General features: G+C 57.4%; 1 protein-coding gene across 1 annotated transcript in view; it reads left to right on the top strand.

Annotated features, from left to right (window-relative positions):
- Window positions 1-24,827, top strand: part of SCRIB (scribble planar cell polarity protein) — a 47,034-nt gene that overhangs the window by 4,984 nt on the left and 17,223 nt on the right. The window contains 26 exon segments of the mRNA XM_077933602.1: window positions 4,861-4,978; window positions 5,262-5,340; window positions 6,855-6,944; window positions 7,028-7,084; window positions 7,348-7,411; window positions 7,927-8,001; window positions 8,457-8,601; window positions 9,867-9,985; window positions 10,143-10,342; window positions 13,065-13,231; window positions 13,349-13,470; window positions 14,021-14,146; window positions 14,476-14,757; window positions 17,677-18,000; window positions 18,222-18,284; window positions 19,792-19,881; window positions 20,049-20,126; window positions 20,626-20,943; window positions 21,168-21,248; window positions 21,944-22,222; window positions 22,479-22,589; window positions 23,401-23,577; window positions 23,921-24,037; window positions 24,390-24,521; window positions 24,523-24,579; window positions 24,757-24,820. Coding sequence (XP_077789728.1) covers window positions 4,861-4,978; window positions 5,262-5,340; window positions 6,855-6,944; window positions 7,028-7,084; window positions 7,348-7,411; window positions 7,927-8,001; window positions 8,457-8,601; window positions 9,867-9,985; window positions 10,143-10,342; window positions 13,065-13,231; window positions 13,349-13,470; window positions 14,021-14,146; window positions 14,476-14,757; window positions 17,677-18,000; window positions 18,222-18,284; window positions 19,792-19,881; window positions 20,049-20,126; window positions 20,626-20,943; window positions 21,168-21,248; window positions 21,944-22,222; window positions 22,479-22,589; window positions 23,401-23,577; window positions 23,921-24,037; window positions 24,390-24,521; window positions 24,523-24,579; window positions 24,757-24,820 — 3,535 coding nt within the window.

The raw sequence follows: 24,827 nt of genomic DNA, 5'->3' as shown, positions 1-24,827 counted from the left end.
GGTTAGAGGGAACCAGGCGGAGGGCTTTCTCGGTCGTGGCGCCCACCCTGTGGAACACCCTCCCACCAGATGTCAAGGAAATAAACAACTACCTCACATTTAGAAAACAGCTGAAGGCAGTCCTGTTCAGGAAAGTTTTTAATGTGTGACATTTTGATGTATTTTTAATCTTTGTTGGAAGCCACCCAGTGTGGCTGGAGAAACCCAGCCAGATGGGCGGGGTATAAAAGATGAATTATTATTATTATTATTATTAATGGGAGGCAGATGATATGCTTTTTGTTGTCTGTGGGACAGAAAACAGGTTCCCTTCTCCGCCTGTTGCAGAGCGCAGGCTGCCTTTTGCCTTTCTTAAGAAGGTGAAATTCTGGTTCAGTGAGGGACAGCTGGGTGGAGTCTGCCACCAGGGAGCCGGCTGTAGGAGGAGGCTGTTTGCTAGAGGGAAGGAGGGAAAGCAGCCCTGGAGTGAGCCCTGGGCTCTGGTCTGCCCCTGGGCAAGCAGGACAGGCAGAGAGGAGAGGGGCTCCAAGGGGCAGAGGGGACGGTCAGGGCAGAGGCAGGACCATTCCAGAGCAGCCCAGCTGAAGGAGGAAGAGCAGCAAGGTGGTCGCTGTTGTCTGGAGTCTCCTTGCGCTTGGGTTGATCTTGAACGCGTCCTTTGCAAGTGCCAGGCAGCCCGCTTGGAAGCAGCTGGGTGCATTGGGCGGGGTAACTTCAGACATGGTCACAGGGAAGGTGAGCAGCTTACTTTCCACAGCCTGCTCAGATCTACCTGGCATGAGGCAGAATATCTGGATCCACATTAATCTGCCTTCAGGCAACTTTTTTGGTAGAAGTCACTTCCTTGCGTCATGGTGTCTATTTATTTGCATACTGCTTGGCTAGCAATAAAGATAGACGGGTTGTGGATCAGACCGCAGGTTTTTCTTGCAGTGACCAGCCAGGTGCTTCCTTGGACGACCCCTTAGAGTTCTAGTACATGGGTAGGCAAGCTAAGATCTGGCCCAATTGCCTTCTAAATCCGGCCTGCGGATGGTCCGGTAGAATGTGTCCTTTTATTTAAAATGCATCTCTGGGTTATTTGTGGAGCATAGGAATTCGTTCATTCCCCCCCATATAGTCTGGCCCCCCCACAAGGTCTGAGGGACAATGGACCAGCCCCCTGCTGAAAAATTTTGCTGACCCCTGTTCTAGTATCACGAGAGAAAGGGAGAGCCACTTTCCGCTCACTGATATTCTGGCTCTTTCTGTGGCTGAGCCTGGATTTGCAGTGGTTCCACTCCTACCTGCCCAGCAGGTTCCAGAAGGTGTCTCTGGGGACAGTCGCTCCGCCCCAACAAGAATTGCCCCGGGATGTGCCACTCCACCCTGCTGTGTGACGGCCAGGGAGTCTGCCAGCCGTGCGGTGGGTGCAGGCCCAGAGACTGAAGCTCCTCCTGGAAAAGGCTGAGATGGGGATGCTGAGGGGGGATGCTCTGGCTCCCCCTGACAAGATGTTCATTGACAGCTTGGATGCACACGTTTTGTCAGGCTCCGCATCCTGATGTTGGGATGCCTTCCATGACCAGGGACCCCTTTCTCCACTGCCCTTTCCGCAGCCGCAGAGCTGCCTGGTGCCTTACTTGAAGGGGCTCTAGGTGGGGCTGCCTTTGAGGAGTGTTTGGGGACTGCAGGCAGGTCAGAGTGCAGCAGCCTACCTGCTCACTGGCTTGAGGGGATGCAAGGAGCTGCTGGTCCCCGGCTGCATTCGGCCTTCCAAGGCTGCAAACTGCCTGGGCCCAGGTACTTTATAGGAGCAACCCCCCCCCTCCAATGTGTGCTGCCACAAGGAGGGCACCTAGTGAGGCTGCAGGGCAGTTTCTCCTGCAGCTGGTGGGCAGGTTCTCTTCGGGTGCCCTTGCTGTGGGACTTCTTTTCAAAGAAGGTTAGAATTACAGAATTGTAGCATTGGAAGGGGTCCTGAGGATCATCTAATCCAACCCCCTTTAATGCAGGAATATTCAACTGTCCCATATGGGGATTGAACCTGGCATTATCAGCACCACGTTGTAACCAGCTGAGTTGTCCAGGCTGACCATCCAGGTTACTTGGGCCAAGGAAGGCCTGCCCTGTTAGAATGTTTTTTAAAGGCTGGAGGTGGCAGTTCTGAAATCTGGCGATGTACTGTACTTGTTTTGGGATGTTTGTTATTTATTTATTTTATTTTATTTACTTTTATTATGACTTTTAAATTGCCAGTTTATTTGGGAGCCAGTACGGCCGGAAAGCATAAGGGCAGAATTGTGGCTCCTTTGCCTGCGTCAGAGAGACCCTCTCAAAGGGGTTGGTTTCCTGGCCAGCCTGGTGGCCTCTCCATCACCCCCAGTGGTTTGGTCTCCTCTGCAGACTTGACTGCAGTTCTGGCTGATACTTTGTTGTTGTTGTTGTTGTTGTTTAGTCGTTTAGTCGTGTCCGACTCTTCGTGACCCCCTGGACCAGAGCACGCCAGGCACCTCTGTCCTCCACTACCTCCCGCAGTTTGGTCAAACTCATGCTGGTAACCTCGAGAACACTATCCAACCATCTTGTCCTCTGTCGCCCCCTTCTCCTTGTGCCCTCCATCTTTCCCAGCATCAGGGTCTTCTCCAGGAAGTCTTCTCTTCTCATGAGGTGGCCAAAGTACTGGAGCCTCAGCTTCACGATCTGTCCTTAGCTTCATCCTTTCAGGGCAGTAAGACAACTTTACCCCCCTCCCTCTCTGGTGGAAAAGGTAATCGGCCTTACCTCTTCCATTTCCGCTCCTGCCTCTGCAGTGTCCACTGGCGGTATCCAAAGCCACATCTCTCTTCATAAAGCAGGCTTGCAAATAAGCCCACACATGTTACTGGCCTGAGAAGGGCAGGGAGATAGGGCCAGCCTTAGCCTGCAGCATGCTAGTGCAGGTAAAAAGTAAAGGTAAAGTCCAGTCAAAGATGACTGTGGGTTGCTGCGCTCATCTCGCTTTTCAGGCTGAGAGAGCTGGCGTTTGTCCACAGACAGCTTTCTGGGTCATGTGGCCAGCATGACTACACCGCTACTGGCGCATGAAGGATGATGATGAGTGGTTTAGGCGACAGCACCACCCTACTGAGGGCAGATAGGGCAGGTCTAACCGCCCATGCCTGTCCTGCGCCCCTTCTGAGTTATTTTTCTCCCTTTCCTTGGCCCCCAAGCAGTGCCAGGGGGCTGAGTCTGGCCCCCTTTTCGGTGGCATTTTTATGGCCTGTCCCCCTCCTGGTCCTTGCATGCAATTCCTGGCCTGCTGTGGTTGCCAGGCTAGTGCTTAAATGCAAGGCTGAAAATGAGCCAGTAAAGATTCCTACTGAGTAACAGTTTAAAACACAAATAAAAGCAACTTAATCCTCCACTTCACACTAAAATACTCTTTTTGATGAAAATCACCACATGCTTGTTCAGCGAGGCTGTTAATGTCTGCTCCCAGTGAACTGACACTCAGACCTGGCAGGATGTGATTTGGAGGATCAGAAATGGCTCAGGTGCTCCTTCTCTCCTTAATAGGAGACTTTCTGGTTTCCTCCAGTTACAGTTTGCCAGGATGCCTTAACTGGATCAATCCTAGTTTGGAGGGATCTCGCAAACCACACTTTATGGCTTCAAATATCCCACGGACAACCTGGTTTGCACTTTCATGGAAACAGGGACCTGGGGAGCATTTCCACATTGTGGCCTGGAGTGTGCGGCTTCTGCATCTTGTGTGGGGATTTGGCTTCTGTTGCTCAGTTTCCCCAGCGTGACTCCCAGCCTCCTGATCCTCCTAGAGCCAAGAGTGGCTGGGGTTCTTCCCTCTGCTGCTCGGGGCTTTCTTGTCCTCCCTCTGTTTTCGGCAAGACATCTCTCTGGCTTTATTTCATTTTAGGTACCGTTGATTTTAATCATCTTTTCAATATTTTATACTATTTCTAATCCACAATCTTGATGTTTTATTTTATATTTTAGTAAAATGCTTAGGAGTTTCCTTACAATCAAGCATTATGTGAGCTTTGTTCAAACTTTTATTATTATCAGTAATGTTAAACTGGGCTGGGCTGCAGGGGCCACATGAGGCCCTGACTTTACGGCTTCTTTGCTGACATCCTTCCAGCTGTTCTCCTGGGCGGCCCAGTTCAAAATGGTCTGTTTGGACCTTGAGCGCCCTTCTGTGGCAGACGGCTTCCTCCCGCTATGTGATCAATCCCACCTGCGCGTTAATGTGCTTCCTGGAAGCCCTGCTCTGTGTGCCCCCCCCCCCACTGGGATTTCAGCCCCAGGCAAAGGTGGCAGGTTTTTAAAAATGGTGCATCAGAATTCTTTTAGGACTAAATTGTAAAAAAGAAAAGAAAGAGGTGTGCACTGTTTCCAGCTGGGGGAAAGTGAGGTGATGCTCTTTGGGACGGGCCTTGAAATTGTGTTTGGCAAACCCACGTCTTTCCCCAAGGGTTGTGGGGGCTCTTTCCATCCAGGGCTGCCCAAGAGGAGAGTTTCCCCTGGGAGCTGCCTGCCTGGTGTCCCTCTCATGGGAAATGATGCAGAGACCTCCTCTTCCTCAGGCTCCTCCTCCTGCTGCCTCCTTCCCTTCAGGTTCACCCTGAGAAGCCACTTGGCCGGCGGTGGGGGGGGGGGGAGGCGGTTCTCTTTTGGGCTGCTGCCATCCTTACTCCCCGTAGCCAAGGCACACCTGTGCCTTCCCCAATGTCCTGTGTCCACGACCCCAGATCTGGTCTGGAGGGAAGCTTGTCTGCCAGGCTTGCCCCAGAGGCAGGCACTGAGGTGGGCTTGCCCTTTCTGGCAGAGCGGTGGCCTCTGCACGAGTGGCTAACTTCTCTCCTTTTTCTCCCCCCGCAGCCTTTCTTCCGACTCCTGAACCTGCGCAAGCTTGGCCTGAGCGACAATGAGATTCAGCGCCTTCCCCCCGAGGTGGCCAACTTCATGCAGCTTGTGGAGCTGGACATCTCCCGCAATGGTGGGTAGATGCTGGGGAGGGGGGAGGGGGCCCTTCTGCAGGCAAAGCGGGTCCTGTGCCCCTCGCGGAGTGGAAGGCTGGCCCATCTGGATCCTCACAGCACACGCCCTTGGAGTAACTCATTGAGTTGAGTGGGGATTTGAACCCAGGTCTTCTCGGGGAGGCTCTTCGAAGACCTGTCAGTGGGGAGGGAATGGCTTTGCTGCTCTGAATCCCTTGAGGAGTGGCACCTTTGTGGGTGAAGCCTCATTACTGTGCCCCTTCTGTGCCCCGCTTGCTGCAGACATTCCAGAAATTCCTGAAAGCATCAAATTCTGCAAATCCCTGGAGATCGCGGACTTCAGTGGAAACCCCTTGTCTAGGTATGGTGGGAGTGGGAAGGTGGGGTGGGGGCTCTGGTGCCCTTCCCGGTCCAAGGCTCTGTTGGTCTGGCTGGGTCTTGGGGGGATTCAGAAAGTGCTCCTTGAAGGCAGGCAGACAACTGGATCAAAAGGAGGATGGGGGGCCAGTCCTGTCTTTTGCGGAGAGGGCTTCCTGGTTCAAGAATCCTCTCCGCTGAAAGGAAAGGCGAAAGGTTGCAGCACTTGGGACCTTTGAGTTTAGAGAAAAGGCAAGTCAGAGGTGACATGATAGAAGTTTATAAAATTACGCTTGGACTTCTGTCACAACAGAAGTCCCTAAAAAACAAAATAATTTATTATTCTATGCCACCACTGTGGCTAAAAAATTCACTGGTCCAAAGGTGGAGAACGAGTACAGTACCCACTAAGGAAGAGTGGCAGTTAAAAGCTTGACTATTTAGAATTGGCAGGTATAATGAGTAGGATAAGAGAAAAGGATGGTGAAGAATATAAGGAGGATTGAAAAATGTTCATTGAATATTTTAAGAGCCGGTATAAACAGGGAAATAACATAGCAGGTCTTGAGTAAATCCAGCAGAATAGAAATTAACAGAGGAAGAAATGTGATGATTAAAACTTTGGAATATGCGATTTAGTAGAAAAGTAAAGAAACCAGGAAAAGGGTGGAAGGGAAGTCACTTGGTATTTAGTTGTATGTCGTGGTTGGTATGAAAGTTGTATGATTGGGGGATGGGGGATGGGTGGGCTTTTTTCTGTGTTAAACACGCAATTACATTTTTTAAAATATGGGAAAAAATATATAGCGTTAAGCTTGGAATGGAGAAAATTGAGAGATTAAAGTTTTCCTCCCTCTCTTGTAATACTGGGACTTGTGGGCGTCCCGTGAAGCTGAATGTTGGGCAGATAAAGGAAAGGAAAGGGGCTTCTTCACAGAGCACAGAGTTAAACTGTGGAACTCCCTCACTCAGGAGGCCACCGGTTTGGATTGGACAAATTCATGGAGGAGGAAAGGGCTCTCAGTGGCTGCTGGGCACAGAAGCTCTGCTCCACCTCCCAGTTGGAGCTCACAATGTGCCTTTATGCCAGCTGCTGGCAAGAGGGCTCTGGGCTGGAATCCTGCCTGTTGGTTTCCCATTGAGGCATCTGGTTAGCCACTCTGAGAACAGGATGCTGGATTAGATGGGCCCCTTTGGCCTGATCCAGCAGGATTTCATAGCTGCCCTTGCTGGAGGCTCTCCTGACACGGAGGCAGCAGTGGAACTTGGCCACAAAGGCTGATCTCTATCCTGTGGTCGCTGAGTATCCCAGGGTCCTTCTGGTCCCTTTCCCCTGTCAAGGTGGGGCGCTCTTGCTTCCGGAGCTCCCACCTGCCAGGCTGTGCCAGCCGGCTCCCCAGGACCAGCAGCAGGCAGGTGGAGGCCTCTCCTTGCGTCTTGCTGGAATGGACTGTGGCGCAGGAGCACAAGCTGCGCGGGGCGCAGTGACCAAGGCCTGTCATTTCTGCTTCTGCCCAGGCTCCCGGAGGGCTTCACCCAGCTGCGCAGCCTGTGCCACCTGGCTTTGAACGATGTCTCCCTGCAAAGCCTGCCCAGTGACATTGGCAAGTGAGTTCTTGGCTGGGGGGGGGGGGGAGAGGAGGGGCCGCCTCTTCCCGCCTGCTTTGCCAACCTCCCTCTTTCTCTTGCAGTTTAGCCAACCTGGTGACCTTGGAGCTGCGCGAGAACCTGCTCAAGTCTCTCCCTGCGTGAGTGTGTGCAAGCTTGGCCCCCAGTTTGTCTTGGGGGTGTCTGCCTTCTTGCCTGCATCTGCTGGGCAGTGGGGGTGGGTGACCCCCTTAAGTGGAGGACCAGCACTTCTGGAAGCGGGCAGCCTGAGGATCGCTCGGCACTCCAGCTTTCAGCACCTTCTTGGAGTTTTTTTTTGGGGGGGGCGTAGATTCTTTGCCGCCCTCCCTCTTGGTGCCCAGGACTCCCAGCCCCCTGACTGAGCACCTTCTCTGCCTTGCAGATCCCTCTCCTTCCTGGTCAAATTAGAGCAACTGGACCTTGGGGGCAACGACCTGGAGGTGCTGGTGAGTGCCGTGGGGTGTGGGAACTTGGGTCTCCCCTCCTTCCTTCCTGGAGCCTCCCACTGGGGGGCTGAATGCTACCCTCCAGGCTGCTCTCGCCTGGTCCTCTGGGCTCTTCCAGGCCATGCCCCTCCATGTGCTCTTCCTTGGCTCCTTGCTTGCTTGGCTGGAGAGAGATGGATCTGGCATTGCTGGGCCTCTGGTATGGGAGGAAGAGTCTCATCTTTGCCTCTGCAGGCTTTTTCCTGTGGCCCCACCCACTAGTGGCACGTGGCCCCCAGAAGGTTGCCCAGGCGGGAACATGGCCCTTGGGATGGGAGTTTCCCTGTAGAAGCATCCTGCTGTTCCCTCCTCATCTCATTTTCTTTTTGTGAACTGGCTGCCTCCTCCCACCAGACACTCCCCTCCCTCAACTCAGGGAGGGGCCCCCAAGTTGGAGGGCAGCCTCTTTGCGGGCGCAGCAGGGCGTCCTGAGCAGCCGCCCTCCTGAGTGACCGCTTGCTCTGTCTCATCCGCAGCCGGACACACTGGGCGCACTGCCGAATCTGCGGGAGCTGTGGCTGGACAGGAACCAGCTGTCGTCGCTGCCCCCAGTGAGTGCCCCCACCAAGCCCCCGGCCGGGCCATGTTCTGGGTTGGGGGGGGTTTGTCTTTGCTGTCCTAAAAGGCACTTGGAAAAGCAGGCAAGCAAGCAAGCCAACACTTCCGTTCTGAGGTGAATCCTGAAAAGGGAACCAGGACAGCAGGCGGATGGCACCACACACAAAAGAACCTGGCGCTCTGCAAGTGACTCCAGCACCTTGGCCCCCTGGCCTTAAGGAGGCTTTCCCTGCCTGTCTTGCCCTGGCAAGGAAGCCAGAACCACAGAAGCGGGAAGGAGGGTTTTCACGGGGCTCTGCTAGGCAAAGCAAAAGAGAGGGAGGCAGCCGACAGGCTGGAGGAGCCTGGCTGGGCCCTTGGGGAGGGGGAGAGGAAGGGCCCCGCGGGGCAGGCATCAATCAGTCCTTGCAGGACTCCGCCCGCCCACCCTGCCGGTCTTCCCTCACAGGAGCTGGGCAATCTGCGCCGCCTGGTGTGCCTGGATGTTTCTGAGAACAAGCTGGAGCAGCTGCCGGGCGAGGTCAGTGGACTGGTGGCCCTGACAGACCTGCTGCTCTCGCAGAACCTGCTGCAGTCCATTCCGGATGGGATTGGTGAGTCGGGGGGGGGGGAGGCCCCATTGGGGTGCGGGCGCCTCCTGGGGAACTTGGGAAGAGTTACCTACTCTTGGGTGGGGTTGCTGTGGGGAGAGGGCAGACAAATCTGACTCAGAAAACAAAAAGCAGCTCAGGCGCAGAAGGTCGCTCTTCTCTGGCTACACTTCTCAGTAGTTGAGGGAGCAGGAGGAACATAGCGTATTTCCCCATGTATAAGATGATGCTTTTTGCTTTAAAAAAATGTGGGCAAAAATTGGGTGTTGTCTTATACATGGATAGTAAATGCAGAGGGGGGGGGGATGTGCAATTAATGGCAGCAGCAAGCAGGAGATTGGCAGTGGCAGTTGGGCAGGTGATTGGCGGCTGCAGCAAGTGGGCAGGTGGGCTGTTGATGGTGCGACCAGGCAGACAATTGGCAGCTGCGGTGTGGTGTGCGATTGGCAGTGGCTGTGGCAAGTGATCGGCAGTGGCAGGTGAGCGATTGGTGGAAGTGACCTCCCCCACCCCCCCAAAAAAGTTAAGCAACTTAATTTTGGGTTAAAAAAAAATAGGGGTCGTCTTATACACAGAAAAATACGGTACCTGTCTTTGAGGCCCAGTATTACACGTCTGGCACGGGAGGCCACATGCCAGGTGGTTATTGGGTGGATCCTGTGGACCTGGGGTTGGCAAGCCCCCCCACTGTGCTGGGCCCTGCCTGGAGGAGGCACCATCCAGTATTGAGACCATCCAATGTTCTCCCTTTGCATTGCACCCAGTGATGTTGCTCAGCTGATGATTTGGCTCCCACCAATGGAATGACTGGGGAGGGGGGAGAGACAGTGCAGAGGAGACTAAAAGAGAAATGGGGGGGGGGCTGCTCTTGCAGAAGAGTCACTGTCAGCAGAGAGATCCCTTTGGCAGACCAGCCTGGGTGATCCTGCGTCCTCCTTCAGTACTCTGAGGCTTCCTCAGGGGGGCTTTTTCTCCTCATCTGCTGGAGAGACGCTGCCCTCCCCAGGCACTGCTGGGCCTGGTTTCTAACTCGTGCAAAAGGTGCTGAGGTCCTTCTTTGGCAAGCGGCACACCACGTCACTTTTGCTAAAGCTGTTAGAAGTGATTAGCTGTTGGCAAATGTTTGAATAACCAGTTGGTATGCAGAATTGTTTGGGATGTGCCAGTGGGAAGCTGGATTTGGATCTGTGCCTGGACCTCCTTGTCTGGGGTGTGTAGCCCCCCTCCCCGGTGCAGTGTGGCCCATGGCGCTCTTGCCCTTTGCCCAGGCCAGCTGAAGCAGCTCTCCATTCTGAAAGTGGACCAGAACCGGCTGGGGGAGGTGACGGAGGCCATTGGGGACTGTGAAAACCTGTCCGAGCTCATCCTGACAGAGAACATGCTGACGGTGAGTGTGCTCAGCCCTCGCCTGGTCAGCTGGCTTTTCTCCCTGGGGTCTTGGCTGGGGGGTGGGTGGCCATGTGTTCCTTGCAGGGGCAGCTGGTGTTCCTTGGGTGCCATGTGAGCTGGGATTCCCCTTTCTGACTCCGGAGGCTTTTTCTCAGATGCTGCCCAAGGCCCTAGGGAAGCTCACCAAACTGACCAACCTGAATGTGGACCGGAACCGGCTGATGGCGCTTCCCCCCGAGATTGGGGGCTGCAGCAGCCTCAACGTGCTCTCCCTGCGGGACAACTGCCTGGAGTTCCTGCCTCCTGAGCTGGCCGGCACCGTGGAGCTGCACGTGCTGGACGTGGCTGGCAACAGGTGAGCGAGTGCGCTGGGTGTGCTGGGCCTCAGAGCTCTCAGCTGCGCATCAGTGCCTTGGGCTGGGACAGAGAGGAAGCTCTGTGGCCGCCAGGCCTGGGGGCGGGCAGGAGACCCACAGCGTCTGGGGCCTCCCCTCGCCCCGGAATGTTCCCCACTCCTGCTATAGGGGGGAAGAGATTTTAAGAGTCCAGAACTTCCATTCCTTCAGCCTGTTCCCTTGTGAATAACCTTGCGTGCCCTCTCCTCTTCCTCTGTCCCACCTACCAGTGGGCTCAGGGGGCTGGGGCAAGAGGGGCAGCAGCGCTTGTGCTGCACAAATGCTGGTCCCAGAGCCCCACTGAATTCCACCCACAATTTCCACCCCATCTCTCACCTACAATACAAAGATCAGTCATAAAGTATTATCAGAACTCAAAGGCCAGGGCAAATGGAAAACTTTGCCAGGTGCCAGAAAGGCGGTAAGCAGGCATGCCTCACTGGCAAAACAGCTGCACAAGTCGGGTCCCACAGCCTCAGAGTCCCTCCTCCCCTCTTGGCAGGGGGGGGCACCCTGAAGGTGTGCAGACAGGTGTCTCTTTTGGGCCTCTGCTCTGGGCTTTGCTTCACCTGTGGGCTCCTTGGCCAGATGCTAGCTGGACTCTGCAGCTGCAAAGGAGGAGGTGTGAGCAGAGTCAATGGCCATGCAGAAGATCCTCTCTTCCTCTCCCATGTGTGTGTGTGTGTGTGTGTGTGTGGCGGAGGGCTGTTTTTCTCTTGTCCTGATTCTGCTTTTGCTGGTCTTGGCAAGTGCTGAGCAGTCTCCCAGAAGTCCTATTTTGCCTTTCAAGAACTCACCAGCCAGACCTTTTCAATTCACTGTGCCATTGCTCAAGAGCTCAAATGTGAAATTGCTGGTTTGCTAATGGTAAAAAGGAACTTGGCCCTCAGATCAGCCTCCACACATGAGGGCTGGAAAGTAGTCGGTGTAGCAACACCTCTTGGGGGGGGGGTTAAGGAAAAAAGAGGGGCTCTGGGGTATTACAGATTGGTTAGCCTAACATATCTGCCAGGAATACTGGTGGAAATGTACTGGATATAATCCTTCAATGTATAGAAAATCAGTTCTTCTGGAAGCAGAGTCAGGAAGGCTTCTTTCTGTAAAGTTAAGTCTCCTCTCACTAACCTCCCTTGAGAGTCTCAAGAAATGCATGGATAGTCAACAGTCTAGCCTTGTGTCTTGAATCGTATTTTACTGTGGCTGCTTTACTTTATTTTTTTTAAAAAAATATTTATTAGAAGTTTAATAGTTACAAAAAAGGGGGGGGAAAGAAAGACAATAAAAAGTTACAGTACAACAAAAATAAAAAGAAAAACAGAAAACAATACAGCAAAACAATAAGAAAAACAAAAACACTTAAAAACACATCCAATATTTCCGTATTCTTACCTTTCATTTACTTGTTTCATCGACCTCCTCACACCTCCCTTTTTTGTATTCTAGTTCAATTAGTTATTTCAGCAAATCCTTTCCATCTTTCTCAATTTTTGCTCTATAATATATCTTAACACATTCTGACCTTAAATTTTACACTTTGGCCCATTGACAATCTATTTTTACTTAGTTCTTTATAACATTTCTGCTAAAACCATGTAGCTTCATTCCAGCATCCTTCTAAAATTCATTAATTTTACAGTATTTCCGTAAATATACTTTGAATTTTTTCCAATCTTCTTCCACCAACTCTTCTCCCTGGTCTTGGATTCTGCCAGTCATTTCCGCCAATTCCATGTAGTCCATCAGCTTCATCTGCCATTCTTCCCGGGTGGGTAGATCTTGTGTCTTCCAGTGCTTTGCGATAAGTATTCTTGCTACTGTTGTAGCATACATAAAAAAAGTTCTATCCTTCTTTGGCACCAATTGGCCCACCATGCCCAGGAGAAAGGCCTCTGGTTTCTTTAGGAAGGTATATTTAAATACCTTTTTCATTTCATTATAAATTATCTCCCAGAAGTTCTTAATCCTTGGGCATGTCCACCAAAGGTGAAATAATGTACCTTCAGTCTCATTACATTTCCAACATTTATTGTCGGGCAAATGGTAAATTTTTTCAAGCTTGACTGGTGTCATGTACCACCTGTAAATCATTTTCATTTTCATGTGGCTGCTTTACTTTAAAGTGGTTGTTCTATTTGTGGTGGTAGCGTTAGTTAGAAATTTATTTTATTTTACTCATTTATTGAATTTATATACCGCCCTAAAACCAAAGGTCTCAGAGCTGTTCACAGAATAAAATCACAATATAAAACCACAAAATACATAATCAAAACAACAACAACAAACCAATACCCCCCCCCCTGCAAAACCCTCACATTTTAAAAGGGCATAGGATGTCAATCAAATCAACCAAAGGCCTGGTTAAAACGTAATGTTTTTGCCTGGCGCCTAAAGGTGTAGAATGAAGGTGCCAGGCGAAATGAAATTGCATGTTGCTGGAAACCTGTTGTCTTGAAAGGTGGCTTAGAAAAGCTTGCAAGAGTTGGCTCCTCTTGTGGTCCTCTCCCTTTTGCAGACTCTCTTCTGGATCTTGCACGGTGGGCTCAGTGCAGGGTCCCTTGGAAGGAAGCAGGCGCAGAGGGAGAGAGGGGGCTGGGCCAGGTTCCCGTGAGCCCTCTGGAGGGCTGGGCCTGGGCCTTCTGGGTAGGGGGCCTCATCCTTCTTCCCTTCCTCCTTCTGGCACAGGCTGCAGCACCTGCCCTTTGCCCTGACCAATCTCAACCTGAAGGCGCTCTGGCTGGCAGAGAACCAGTCGCAGCCCATGCTCAAGTTCCAGGCGGAGGATGACGAGAAGACCGGGGGAAAAGTGCTCACCTGCTACCTCCTCCCGCAGCAGCCGTCGCCCAGCCTGGGTAAATGCTGCTCCCTGCCCCACCCCCCGGCCAGGCTTGCCTGGGCTGGGCGGAGACCCTCCTGGCTGGGGCCGTCCCGCCTGCAACAGGATCCCTGACTCTGCTCTCCTCCCGCAGAGAACCTGCAGAACAGCCTGGATGACAGCTGGATGGACACCAACCTCAACCGCGTCAGCGTGATCCAGTTTGTGGATGAGCCCAAGTTGGATGAGGATGAGGAGCCGGGGGCCGAGAGGAGGGTAAGGGGGTGGGGATGGGGGCCGTTTCCCTGCTGAAGGACTGTCCTCCCCAAGCCTGGATTGGGCTGTCAGATGTGGCTGTGGGGTTGGGAGCTGGGGGTGCCCATCACCTGCCCTGTCCTTCTGGAGCCCGGAGTGGGAGTGGGGCAGTGGTGTAGCGTGGGTTGTCAGCACCCGGGGCAAGGCAAGTAATTTGCGCCCCCTAACCCGTGGATTTGTGCCCCCTAACCCTAACCCCCAGATGTTGCGCCCGGTGCGGCCGCCCCCCCCCTGCACCCCCACACTACGCCACTGGAGTGGGGGGGCTCTGCAGGGCTGCTCTTGGCTTGTCAGGCTGGCTGGGCTTGTGCTCCTGCCTTGTGTGGTTCCTCCTGGGAGCAGAGCTGGGAAATGGGGGAGGAGGGCAAGTGAGCGCTGACACCTCTGTCCTGTGTTTGCCCTGTCGCTGCTGCTGCTGCTGCTGCAGCTGAGCCTGGCCTCTGCAGTTGCTTGGGGGCCTGTAGGTGGTGGGGGAGTTTTGCCCCGCCTCTAACCCTGCTCCTGCTCACAGGGCCTGCAGCGAAGGGCAACTCCCCACCCAAGTGAGCTGAAGTCCATGAAGAAGGTGATGGAAGGGCGCCGCAGCGAGGCATCTGCTGCCAAACGGGAGACCCAGCGGGATTCTTCCAGTTCAGAGGTGAGGGGCGTGGGGTGGGCTCTGGGCAGTGTCCATCATATAAAATGTTGCAGGAGGGGGAGAGGGAGGCACGGAGCGGGACCGGGCAGTGGGCCTGGACAAGGCTTCCTCGGAGGGAGGTTTGCAGTGGTGGAGCTGGTGACATGAGCCCCTTCTGCAGACTTGCTGCAGGCCCATCTAGGGCTGGAGGGCAAGGGGGGTGGCCTGGCCTGGCCCAGCTGTGGCCTTTGGGGCGGGAGGCCCACCCTGCACAGGGGCACAGGCGCTGGGTGCCAGGCAGTGCGGCTGTCTTGTGCCCTCGCTGACTCGTTCCGCATCCTGTCCCTCAGGAGAAGAGGCTGAGTGCCACCTCCAACCGCAGTGAAGACTCACGGGTCTCCAGCAGCACCATCTCTGCCAGCTGCCAGGAGGCGGTGGTGGCAGCAGCAGCAGCGAAGCACCTGCGGGAGGCCTCAAGGCCAGAAGAGGCAGTGAGGGCCCCTGAGGGGCAGGAAGAGGAGCAGGAGGAGCAGGAAGGCTGGTGGCGGCGGCGGCAACAGCAGGAGGCCGGGGCGGCTGTGGAGGAAGCCCCAGCTGGCCCTGAGGAGGAGGAGGAGCTGGAGTACAATGAGGTACAGTGAGCCTCTGGGAGCTTCTTCTGTGGCAACATCTTGGGCCAAAGTCGGACCCTGCCTTGTTCTGGGAAGCAGCAGCAGGGAGTGGGGAGCTGAGCCCGGCTGAGGAAGGGAAGAAGAGAGACCCTGCTGGGCTGTGAGAGGATGGGGGGGGGGGCTGCCCAAGGATGCCATGGTGTTGGTGGCCATGTTAGGAAGTGGGGGCAGGGGTGTTCCCTAGGTCCCTGCAGCCCCATTTGTCCCACAGGGCAGCCTTTGGCCAAGGGGCTGGGGGAGGGAGATCTGCCCGCCTCTTGCCTGGTGAAGGACACATCCAGGACCCCTCCTGGGGAACTGGAAGGCTGTTGGCACCATGAAGGGACTCAGCTTCTTAGGGGCTGGGGAGGCCAGGTCAATGGATGGGGTTCTGTTCTACACAGAAGATGGCAGGGTGGCAGGGGGTGGCATCATCACTCGTTGGGCATGTTGCTGCCACGTTGAGGAATTTTTCTTTCACTTGGTTGTGTATGGAGGACCCTCATTAAATGTTTTTGCTGTGTGAATTCAGTGGCAAGGCATATTTCTTGCTTATGAGTGTTTTGCACTGCAAGGGGCTGGATTAGATGAGCCCTGGGGTTCCTTCCAACCCTTCAGTTCTGTGAACCCTGTTTTGCCGTGTCCAAATAGCCAGAGGAAAGAGGCGGAGGGGGGGGGGTCAAAGGAGCCACGGAATGCCTTGCACTCTGGATTTATTTCACATGTTGGCCCAGGGGCCGCGGAGGAGTGTCTTGCTGCCTTTGTGAATACTTATGTGCAATAAAAACTCCTCACTTTAATTTAAACCAGTTTTAATGTAGGGCACCCCCATTCCTCTCAAGGACCCACAGTGGCAAACAAGGGATTAGGCAATAAAAACACATTTAAGACATAAAAAATAATAATCCAAGCCAGATGCATTGGATGTGGTGGAGTAAGGCCAGAGGGCAACCCTTGCTGCCTGGTGCTTGGGGCTGCCCAGGTCCCCCTGCTGTTAGCCCTGGGCTGCTTGAAACAGGCTTGGCCACAGCCCAGGCCAGCTCCCTGGGAGGGGGCTTTGAGCGCTGCCTTGGAGCAGAGGATCCCAAGAGGATCGAGGGGGGGGGAGCTTGGGGGCTTCATTTAAGGGTGTTGCACCTGCAGTTTCAAAAGAAACTTGACTGAGGAAAATCTGTTGGCACAAGGCAGAGCAGGTGATGGAGTATACCTGGTGGTGCTGATGAGGAGACCCCCAGAGAGGTTGTGCAGGGGCTGGTCAGCACCAGAAAGCAGGTTGGGAAAGTGAAAGGAGAGCCCCACTGGGCCAGGCTGAAGACCCTCCTCAAAGGACAGAACTTCACCTGCCCAGTGGCTTCCCCCAGGATAGGCTTCTTCAGGATGTGGAGGCTCCATGTGGGATCTGCGTCCTTCAGAGGCCTTTCCTGTGTCCTGCAGCAGCAGGGTCTTGTGTCACTGGGAGGCTGCGCAGGGTGCACACCTGAACAATGGAGCTTGTCATTGTTGGAGGGTCGTGCTAGTAAGACCGTAGTAATAACCTGCTGGACCAGGCCAGGGGCCCATCTTGTCCTGCTCTCACAGTGGCCAACCAGCTGCCCATTATGGGAAGCCAGTGAACCAGAGTCGAGTGCAAGAGCAGTTCTCGCCTCCTGTGGTTCCCATCCAGAGGCATTCAGGCCCATTGCTGCCTCTGCCCATGGAGGCAGAGCAAGCCATCCTGGCCAGGAGCCATTGAGAACCCTCTTCTCCGTGAACTGGCTCAGCAAAGCCGCTTTGTTCTGCCTCCGCCGTTGGGGCTGTCTCATTCTGAATGCTGGTACGGGGGGGGGGGCTGCGTAGGGGGCACCTGGCTGGCTGGACTAGAGGGGGGCCCTTTGGCCTGACCCATGGTAGGAAACTAATCTCTGGGATTTGAGATTAAGGCTCTCTCTGTTCCTCAGGTTTGTTTAATGGCAGAAGGGGGGGGGCTCCCTCTCCCCCAGGGGCCTTCCCGCTGTGGCTCCCCCAGGGCACTCAGAGCAGGCGGAGCTCAGTAGAAATGGGGTGTGTGCTGTTTTCAAATCTGCACCTCAGCCCTGCAAGGGGCAGGACGGCTTAATGAGGGCTCCCCTGCTCTCTTCAGAAGGGAGAGGCTTGCCTGTTTGGCAGACCCCCAAATTTGTGTGCAGAAGAGCCCAGCAAAGATGGCAGGCCTTGCAATAAGAGAGAGCTGGCATCCACGTGAGAAGCCCTGCCAGGCCTTCGCCCCAGAGAGCAAGAGGGCTCCCAGCCGCCCCAACACACCCAGGCGGACACAGCTCTGGTCAGCTCACCTCCAAAGGGATATTGTAGAGATGGCAAAGGTCAGAAAGGGGCACCCCAAGGATCAGGGGGATGAAGCAATTCCCCTATGAAAAGGCAAATCAGAGGTGCCATGGTAGACGTTTATGAAAACAGGTCTGGAATGGGGAAATGGAGAGAGGGCAGTTTTCCTCCCTCTCACTACTCTGGAGCTAGTGGACATCCAGTGAAGCCCAGAGTTGGAAGGTTCAGGACGGATAAAAGGAAGAACTTCTTCACGAAGCACATCGTTCAACTATGGAACTCTCTCCCACAGGAGCCAGGGAAAGCACCAGCCTAGAGGGTTTTAAAAGAGGCTCTGGGGGCTGCCAGCCAGGATGGCTCTGCTCAGTCCCCCCAGCCGGAGGCAGCCCTGAAGGCCAGGGGCTGGAGGGGGCAGAGGGGCTGTGGCGCTCAGGTCCAGCTCGCAGCTGCCCCAAGAGGCACCTGGTTGGGGGTCCCCTGTGGGCCAATCCAACAGGCTTTTCTTCCGGAGGGGAGGGGAATAGGTACCTGCAGAAGAGGCTGCCTGACCTGCTTGTATTGAGAGCCCCCCCCCCCCCGATGGGGGTGTTTTCCCTGCAGCCCACGGTGCACTTTGCAGAAGACACACTGGTGCGCAGCGAGGAGGAAGAGGAGGGGGAGGAAGAGCACCCGTTCCCAGCAGGGAAGCAGCGGCTCATCCGCAAAGACACCCCCCACTACAAGAAGCACTTCAGGATCGCCCAGCTGCCCCGGCCAGAGGCAGTGGTGGCCCTTTTGCAGGGGCTGAGTGCTGAGGGGGGGCCCCAGGAGAAGGAGGCCGCCCCCGTGGAGGAGGAGGAAGAAGAGGAGGAGGAGGAGGAGGCCAGGTGGGATGGAGACCAAGCCCAGGATGGGGCTGCACCTGCCCCACCCTCCTCCGTCAAGGTAGGGGCCTGGGGGGGGCAGCACTCTCTCTCTCTCTCTCTCTCTCTCTCTCTCTCTCTCTCTCTCTCTGGTGCTGGGGCTCCTGGATGCTCGGGTGGGGCCTGCCCCTCTGCCTCTCCCTCCCTCCCTCTGTCTGTGTCCCCCCCCCCACCCGGTGGCGGTCCACCCGGCCCTCCCCCCCACTAATCCGCATGCCTCTCTGCTGGTTCCTGTCCTAACAGGGGGTGTCGTTTGACCAAGCCAATAATCTGCTGATTGAGCCTGCTCGCATTGAGGAGGAAGAGGTCTGTACTGCCTCCCCCCCCCACGTCTCTCCCCCCACCCCCTTTCCCTGGGGCTTGCAGGGGCTGCCCCTCTCTGCACTGTGGTGGCAGCTTCTCTCCTCCCCTCTTGTCTTCCCACACCTGAACTTTGGGGGGGGGGTGATGCGGGGCTTTAGTCCATGCCTATGAGGGAGAAAGGTGAGGAGAGGAGGCAGCTGGCTGTGGAGCCTGGCACCTGGAGCAGCTGAGGGCTGTCTTGGCTGCAGACTGGTGCTTTGGCCTGGGACGAGCTCTCTTCTCCCCAGCAGGAGTCTGGGGCAGCCCTCCCAGCCCCCTGAGCCAGCCCAAGTGCTCCCAGGGGGGTGCTTTCCTTGAAAGTGCTGGTGTCTGGCACACTCCGTCTTGGATAGAGGTGTCCCTGCCAGAGGCCTTTGGCAAGCCCAGAAAGAGACTCCACAGCTGCTTCTCCTTGGCAGAGCAGCCTCAGCGCAGCCGGGGCCCCTGAGCTCCCCAGAGAGGAGGGGGCTGGGGGTGGGGAGATGCCTTGCGCCAGGGCCTCCCTCTCCTCCCTCTCCAGAGGGTCTTCAGAGTCCCCGCCAGAGGAGGCAGAGCTGCCACTGGGCCCCATCATCTCCCCTGAGCACTTTGGGCTGCTAGTCAGCCCAGCTTGGCTCTGGCAGGGTTGGCAAATGCCTGGCTGCTGCTGCTGCTCTGTCCCCTCAGGCTGCCTCTCGGCCCCCATGCACCTCTGCTTGAGTGGGGGGGGGGGGGCTCAGACGCCTCCAGGGCCTTTTTCTCCCCTGGGCCCCCCCTGCCTTAGGGGCACACGCACATACCCTGCTTGGCTCCCTCCGTGAGCTTTTGACCTGCTGGACCTCTGCTCACGCCTCTTGCCTGCTGGGGTGGGGAGTCTGAGGGGTGGGTGGAAAGTGTCCAAGGGCCGCCTGGTTTGTACCAAGGGGGAGCTCGCCTTGCTTGCCCAGAATGTGGCCAGAGGCTTCCCCCAACCCTCTTTGCACAAGGCTCTGCCACGCTAGCCGGAGGGCTTTGGCATTACCCCCCGGCTCTCCTGGGGCCTGAGCACTTGCTCTGTGGCCTTTCCTTGGCAAGAGCAAGGGACCCCCCCCCCCCGCAGCAGAGCTGGTGGCGTGGAGAAAAGCAAGAGACCTCAGGCCTGTCTGGGTGAGGGGCCCCCTGAGGGTCTCGGTTGGCCTTGCGCTGCCAGACAGACACAGATTTCTCCTCTTCAGGCAAGGGGGGGGTGGGGGGTGAGTGGCTGGCAGTGGGCGATATTTCAGGGGACCTGGGATCTGGTGAGACGTATGGGAGCCCCCTCTCACATAGGTGGTGAATTGGCCACTTGGTCCAGGGGTGGATTGCAGGTCTTGTGGGCACCCAAAGGAGATGCTGGGGGGGCTGCTTCCTCACCCCTCATTATGGGCTCAGACCCTGGTCCATGGTGCCCCCCCTTTGTTCTGTATGTCTTTGCTGCTGTGTCTCCCCTAACATTGCCCCCTTTTGCTTCCAGCTGACCCTGAGCATTGTGCGGCAGACGGGGGGGCTGGGCATCAGCATTGCGGGGGGCAAAGGCTCCACCCCCTACAAGGGAGACGACGAGGTACGGGCAGCTGCAACAGGGAGTCTTTCCACTTGGGGTTTGGGGCAGCTGTGGGGCAGGGAAAGGAGTGGCGGTTTTGGCTGGAGTGGCTGACTTGGGGAGCCGAGTCAGGCTGCTGAGCTGCCACTGCCCAGGAGGCCCCCCTGACTGCTCCCCTCTCTTTGCAGGGCATCTTCATCTCCCGCGTCTCTGAGGAGGGTCCGGCTGCCCAGGCAGGGGTGCGGGTGGGGGACAAGCTGCTGGAGGTGAGTCGTTGAGCCCCCTTAGGTGGGTTGGGGAGGAGACATCTGCATAAACCCAGGGCCAGCTGCTCCCTCCCTGCCACCCCCTTTTGGGCAGGCCCTGTCCTGGGCGTAGAAGGCCTTGCTCAGCCCCTTCCAGGCCAAGCTGCCCCCCAGGTCCCATGGCGTCTCCCTTGCCCTCCAGCACGCTTGGCCTCCTGCCCGTGGCTGCCTGCCTGCCTGGGGCCTGAGTCACCAGTCAGAATAAGTACATGCTGGAATTGCCAGCAGCAGCCCAGGCTCCCTCGCAGCTCTAGGTGGGCATTTGCTTCTGCGTTGCCCTGCAGAGGGGGAGGAGAAGATGGCCCTTGCCAGACTGCCATGGGAGGGGGCTGCCTGCCTGCCTACCAAAGCAGTGCCAGGCTCCCCTTGGGGCTCTCCGGAGGGGGCCGGGGGGCCCTCTGCAGCCGGTCTCTGGCCGGGCGCTTGCCTGAGCCAGCCCCCTCTTTTGCGCCCCCGGCAGGTGAACGGGGTGCCTCTGCAGTGCGCAGAGCACCACGTGGCGGTGGAGGCTCTGCGTGGCTCGGGCAGCACGGTCTCCATGACGGTTCTGCGAGAGCGGATGGTGGAGCCGGAGAACGCCGTCACGGTGACCCCCCTGCGGCCGGAGGACGACTACAGCCCCCGGGAGCGGCGGGGGGTGGGCCTGCGCTTCCCAGAGAGGCCTGAGGGAGCCCCCCTGACGGAGCGCCTCTCCACCTGCCTCATGCGCAACGAGCGGGGGCTGGGCTTCAGCATCGCTGGCGGCAAGGGCTCCACACCCTACCGGCCGGGGGACACGGTGAGAAGGGGAGGGAGGGAGGAGGGAGGGGGACCGCCTCTCTCTGGCCGGCAGCCGCCTGGCAGGGGCTTCGGCGACACCCGATCCCGGCCTCTGCGCTTATTCCTGGCTCCTCGCTGACGGGGGCACTTCATGCTCCCGGGACAGAGGGGCCCTTGCCGTGCCTGGCGACAGAGGGGCAGGGGGCTCTGCAGGGAGGGGCCCTGACTTTCCTTTCCCCCCAGGGGATCTTCATCTCACGGATTGCAGAGGGGGGCGCAGCCCATCGGGACGGGACCCTCTGTGTGGGCGACAGGGTCATCTTGGTGAGTGGTCTCTCTTGGGGGGCTGCCTGGGGACCAGGCAAGGTTCCTTCAGGAGGCTCTGGGGTCCCCCCTGCTTGCCCCTGCTTGCCCCTTCAGGGTGGGGCTGAGTCTAGCCATGGGGGGAGTGGGCTGTTTTGGAGGGGGTGATGTTGGAGTCACCTTTCTGGAACTCCGGGTGGGTGGGCACGGCAGGTGGGGGGCCAGCCATTTTGTTCTGAAGCTCTTTCCCTCCCTCCCTCCCTCTCCTGCTGCTCCTCTTCCTCTTCCTCCTTGTGGCCTGTTTCTCTGCCCCCTCCCGAGGCGCAGCCGATCTCTGCTCAGCAGCCGTGATGAGAGAGGATGGGGGGGTAAGCCCCGAGACGGCCTCGTCAGTGCTGGCTTCCGTCTGCCTGTCTGTCTGCCTCCCTCTCTCTCCTTTGCCCTCTGCTGGGTGATGTACACTTTGCCCCACACCTCTTCTGCCCCCCTTTCTTTGGGGACGAGGGCAGGAAAAGAGCTGGTGCTCCTTGGCCCCCTGTCCTGAGCTGCTGTTTGCCTTGATCTGGCGGGGGGGGGGGGGGGACGCCTTGCCCTCCCAGCCCCCTTCCGCCTGCCGAGGCTGGGGTCCCTTGCCTCTGGTCCCAGGCCTGGGATTGGGGCCCTGTGTGCGTGCCCTCCCTGCCTCCCCCTTTGATGCTGGTTTGGGGCCGTTCTAGATCAATGGGGTAGACATGACGGAAGCCAGGCATGATCAGGCCGTAGCGCTGCTTACCGCCGCCTCCCCCACCATTGCGCTGCTGGTAGAGAGAGAGGCTGTGCCCGCTGCCCCCATCGCCGCCACCCAGCCCAGCGAGGAAGACCTGCCCTTGGGGCAGCGGGCACAGCGGGCACACTCTCCGCCACCACCAACCCCCACCCGCGGGGAGAGCCCACCTGAGGAGACGCCCCACAGGAGCCACCCCGCCCAGAGCCTGGAGAGCCAGTACCCCACGGAGGTAGGTGAAGGGCATGGGGGGCACTGTCTGTCTGTCTGTCCCCGGGGGAAGCTGCTGGCATGGGGAGCCCCCCCCCGAGTCTGGCCCCTGCCCACCCTGGGAAGTGCCCTGGTCACCCTGGTTTCCGCCAGCTCCCCTTTGGATGTGGGTCCCTCCAGCCTCTTTCTCCCCCTGGCCTGGAGTCGGGTCCCGGCATCTCCTCCTCCATGAGGCCCTCTCTTGACCCTGGCTTGGCTTTCTTGCTTTCTGCCTGCAGGAGGTGATCCTGGTCAAAGCGGGGGGGCCGCTGGGGCTCAGCATTGTGGGCGGCAGCGACCACTCCAGCCACCCCTTTGGGATCCATGAGCCGGGGGTCTTCATTTCCAAGGTAGAGGCTTGCAGGGCTGTGTGTGGAGCCCTCCCCTGGGAACACCGTGGTTGGGAAGCCTAGGAGTTACTCTGCGAATCTTGCCGTTCCGTGTGCTCCAGAGCCCCCCTTGGAGGCCCAAAGAGCAAGGAAGCCCCCCCCCCGATTCTCCACTTTCTCTGCTCAGAGCCCCCTGTTTTCATTAAATTATTTTTAGTAGCAAATTTTAACAAGGAAGAACAGGGAAAGAACCAGCCCGCCCATTAGGGGTTCCAACACCCCTCAGTGCAGCCATCTCAAATGAAACACAAAAGTGGATTGCAGGCCCCCCAGGGGCGCAGAGAGAGCCTCCCCTGAAATGGGCGTTGATAGGGAATGCATTCAGAAGTGGCCAAGAGACGGCCAGGCCCTCAGACTGTTGTATAATAGTTTTTCTGGGGGGTGGGGGGTGGGCAGGCTGTTAGCACCAGAAGAGCTTGCACAGTCCACGTTTGTTGGCCTTCCATCAATCCCCATTATAGCAGTATTACTAATCCGCGGGCAACAGGAATGTGATTTAAAAGTACATGGACCTCTGCAACCATTGAGGATTTTGCCTGTGAAAAGTGGATAGGGACAGCAGCCACGTCAGGCCAAAAGGAAGAGAGAGATATGTGTATCAGCAGACAGAAGTGCCTCTGGGGGGACGGGGGGGGGGCGGACATCTTCAGCCTCTCGGCCAGGCCAAGTGCCCGTCTGGCTGCAGGTGTTGGGGACACTGCCAGCTTGCGCCCCCCCCCCCCCCCGGCCGCAGGCAGGGCTCTTTCCCACCTCTTCTGCGTTGCCTTGGCAGGTGATTCCTCGTGGCCTGGCCTCTCGCAGTGGGCTGCGGGTGGGAGACCGGATCCTGGAGGTGAACGGCATTGGCCTCCGACACGCCACGCACCAGGAGGCCGTGACTGCGCTGCTCTCCAACACGCAGGAGCTGAGGATGGTCGTCCGGAGAGACCCTCCGCCCCCGGGCATGCAGGTAGGGGGCGCAGCTCTGCTGTTGTGCCCCTGGAGAGGCGCCTTCTTCAGCATTGGGCATCTTCAGCCCCGCTGGGATGTGGCTGGGCTGACCCACCACAGCCTCCCTCCCCTCTGGCCTGCAGCCTCCGTGGCTTCCCCAGGATGGGGTCTCCTGCCCCCTCCCTGAAGGCCTCCGCTGCCCACCCCCTGCTTTCCCAAAGAGCCTTCCCCAGTGCCCGTCTGCTGGAGCTGAGGTGGAGGCAGCCAGGACTGGAAGGAGGAGGCCCTCTTTCCTGGCTAGGGGGGGCTGCTTCCCAGCTGCCCAGCCCCCCCTTCCAACTTGCTTTTGCTCACTCTGCCAGGAGATCTGCATTGAAAAGAGGCCAGGGGAGAAACTGGGCATCAGCATCCGAGGAGGTGCCAAGGGCCACGCGGGGAATCCCTTTGACCCCACGGACGAGGGCATCTTCATCTCTAAGGTACGGGGTGGCACTCCCCCCACCCTGGCTGAAGTTTGCTGTGCTTGACTAGTGCCAAGTGGGGGAGGGAGGTCCCAGCTGTGTTTGGAAGGGCCCACAGCCGTGTCTCCACACCACGTCCCTCCCACCCAGCGTTGCTCTGAGGACTTTTGTTGGGGGGGGGGCTGTGGAAAGCAGAGTTCTGGAGCCTTGAGCAGAAGGTGCTGGACCCCCTGCCTGCCCCCTCCCCAAACCATGAGGCCATTTCTGCCTTCAGGGCCCCTCCAGCTCTGGCTGCTCCCAGGGCCTTGAGGGTGGGGGTTGCCTCCCTCCCCCCCCCGGCTCCTTCCTCACCCTCCTCTGCTTCGTGCAGGTCAGCTCCACAGGGGCTGCAGCCCGTGACGGGCGGCTGAGGGTGGGCATGCGCATCCTGGAGGTGAACCACCAGAGCCTGCTGGGCATGACGCACACGGAAGCGGTCCAGATCCTGCGCGCTGTGGGAGAACACCCTTCTGGTGCTGGTCTGCGACGGGTTTGACCCCAAGGCTGTGGCGGCCATTGAGGTGGGTGCCAGGGACTGGAGGTTTGCCTTCAGTGCCTCTTCCTGCTGAAGCCCTGTGGCGAGGGCAGCTTCTTAAAGAGGAGGTGCACCATGGGTCTGGTGTGTCCCCCCAGACACCCCCTCCGCCTGGTGTGTCCCACCAGAGCCCCCCCCCTCACCTCTCTCGTCTGCCCCCCAGATATCTCCAGGGATCATTGCCAACCCCTTTGCGGCCGGCATCGGGCGCAAGAACAGCCTGGAGAGCATTTC

The sequence above is a fragment of the Podarcis muralis genome, chromosome 8 (assembly GCF_964188315.1).
Source record: "Podarcis muralis chromosome 8, rPodMur119.hap1.1, whole genome shotgun sequence".
Lineage (NCBI taxonomy): Eukaryota > Metazoa > Chordata > Lepidosauria > Squamata > Lacertidae > Podarcis > Podarcis muralis.
The sequence above is the reverse complement of the archived record's forward strand: the minus strand, read 5'-3'. Positions and strand labels throughout refer to the sequence as shown.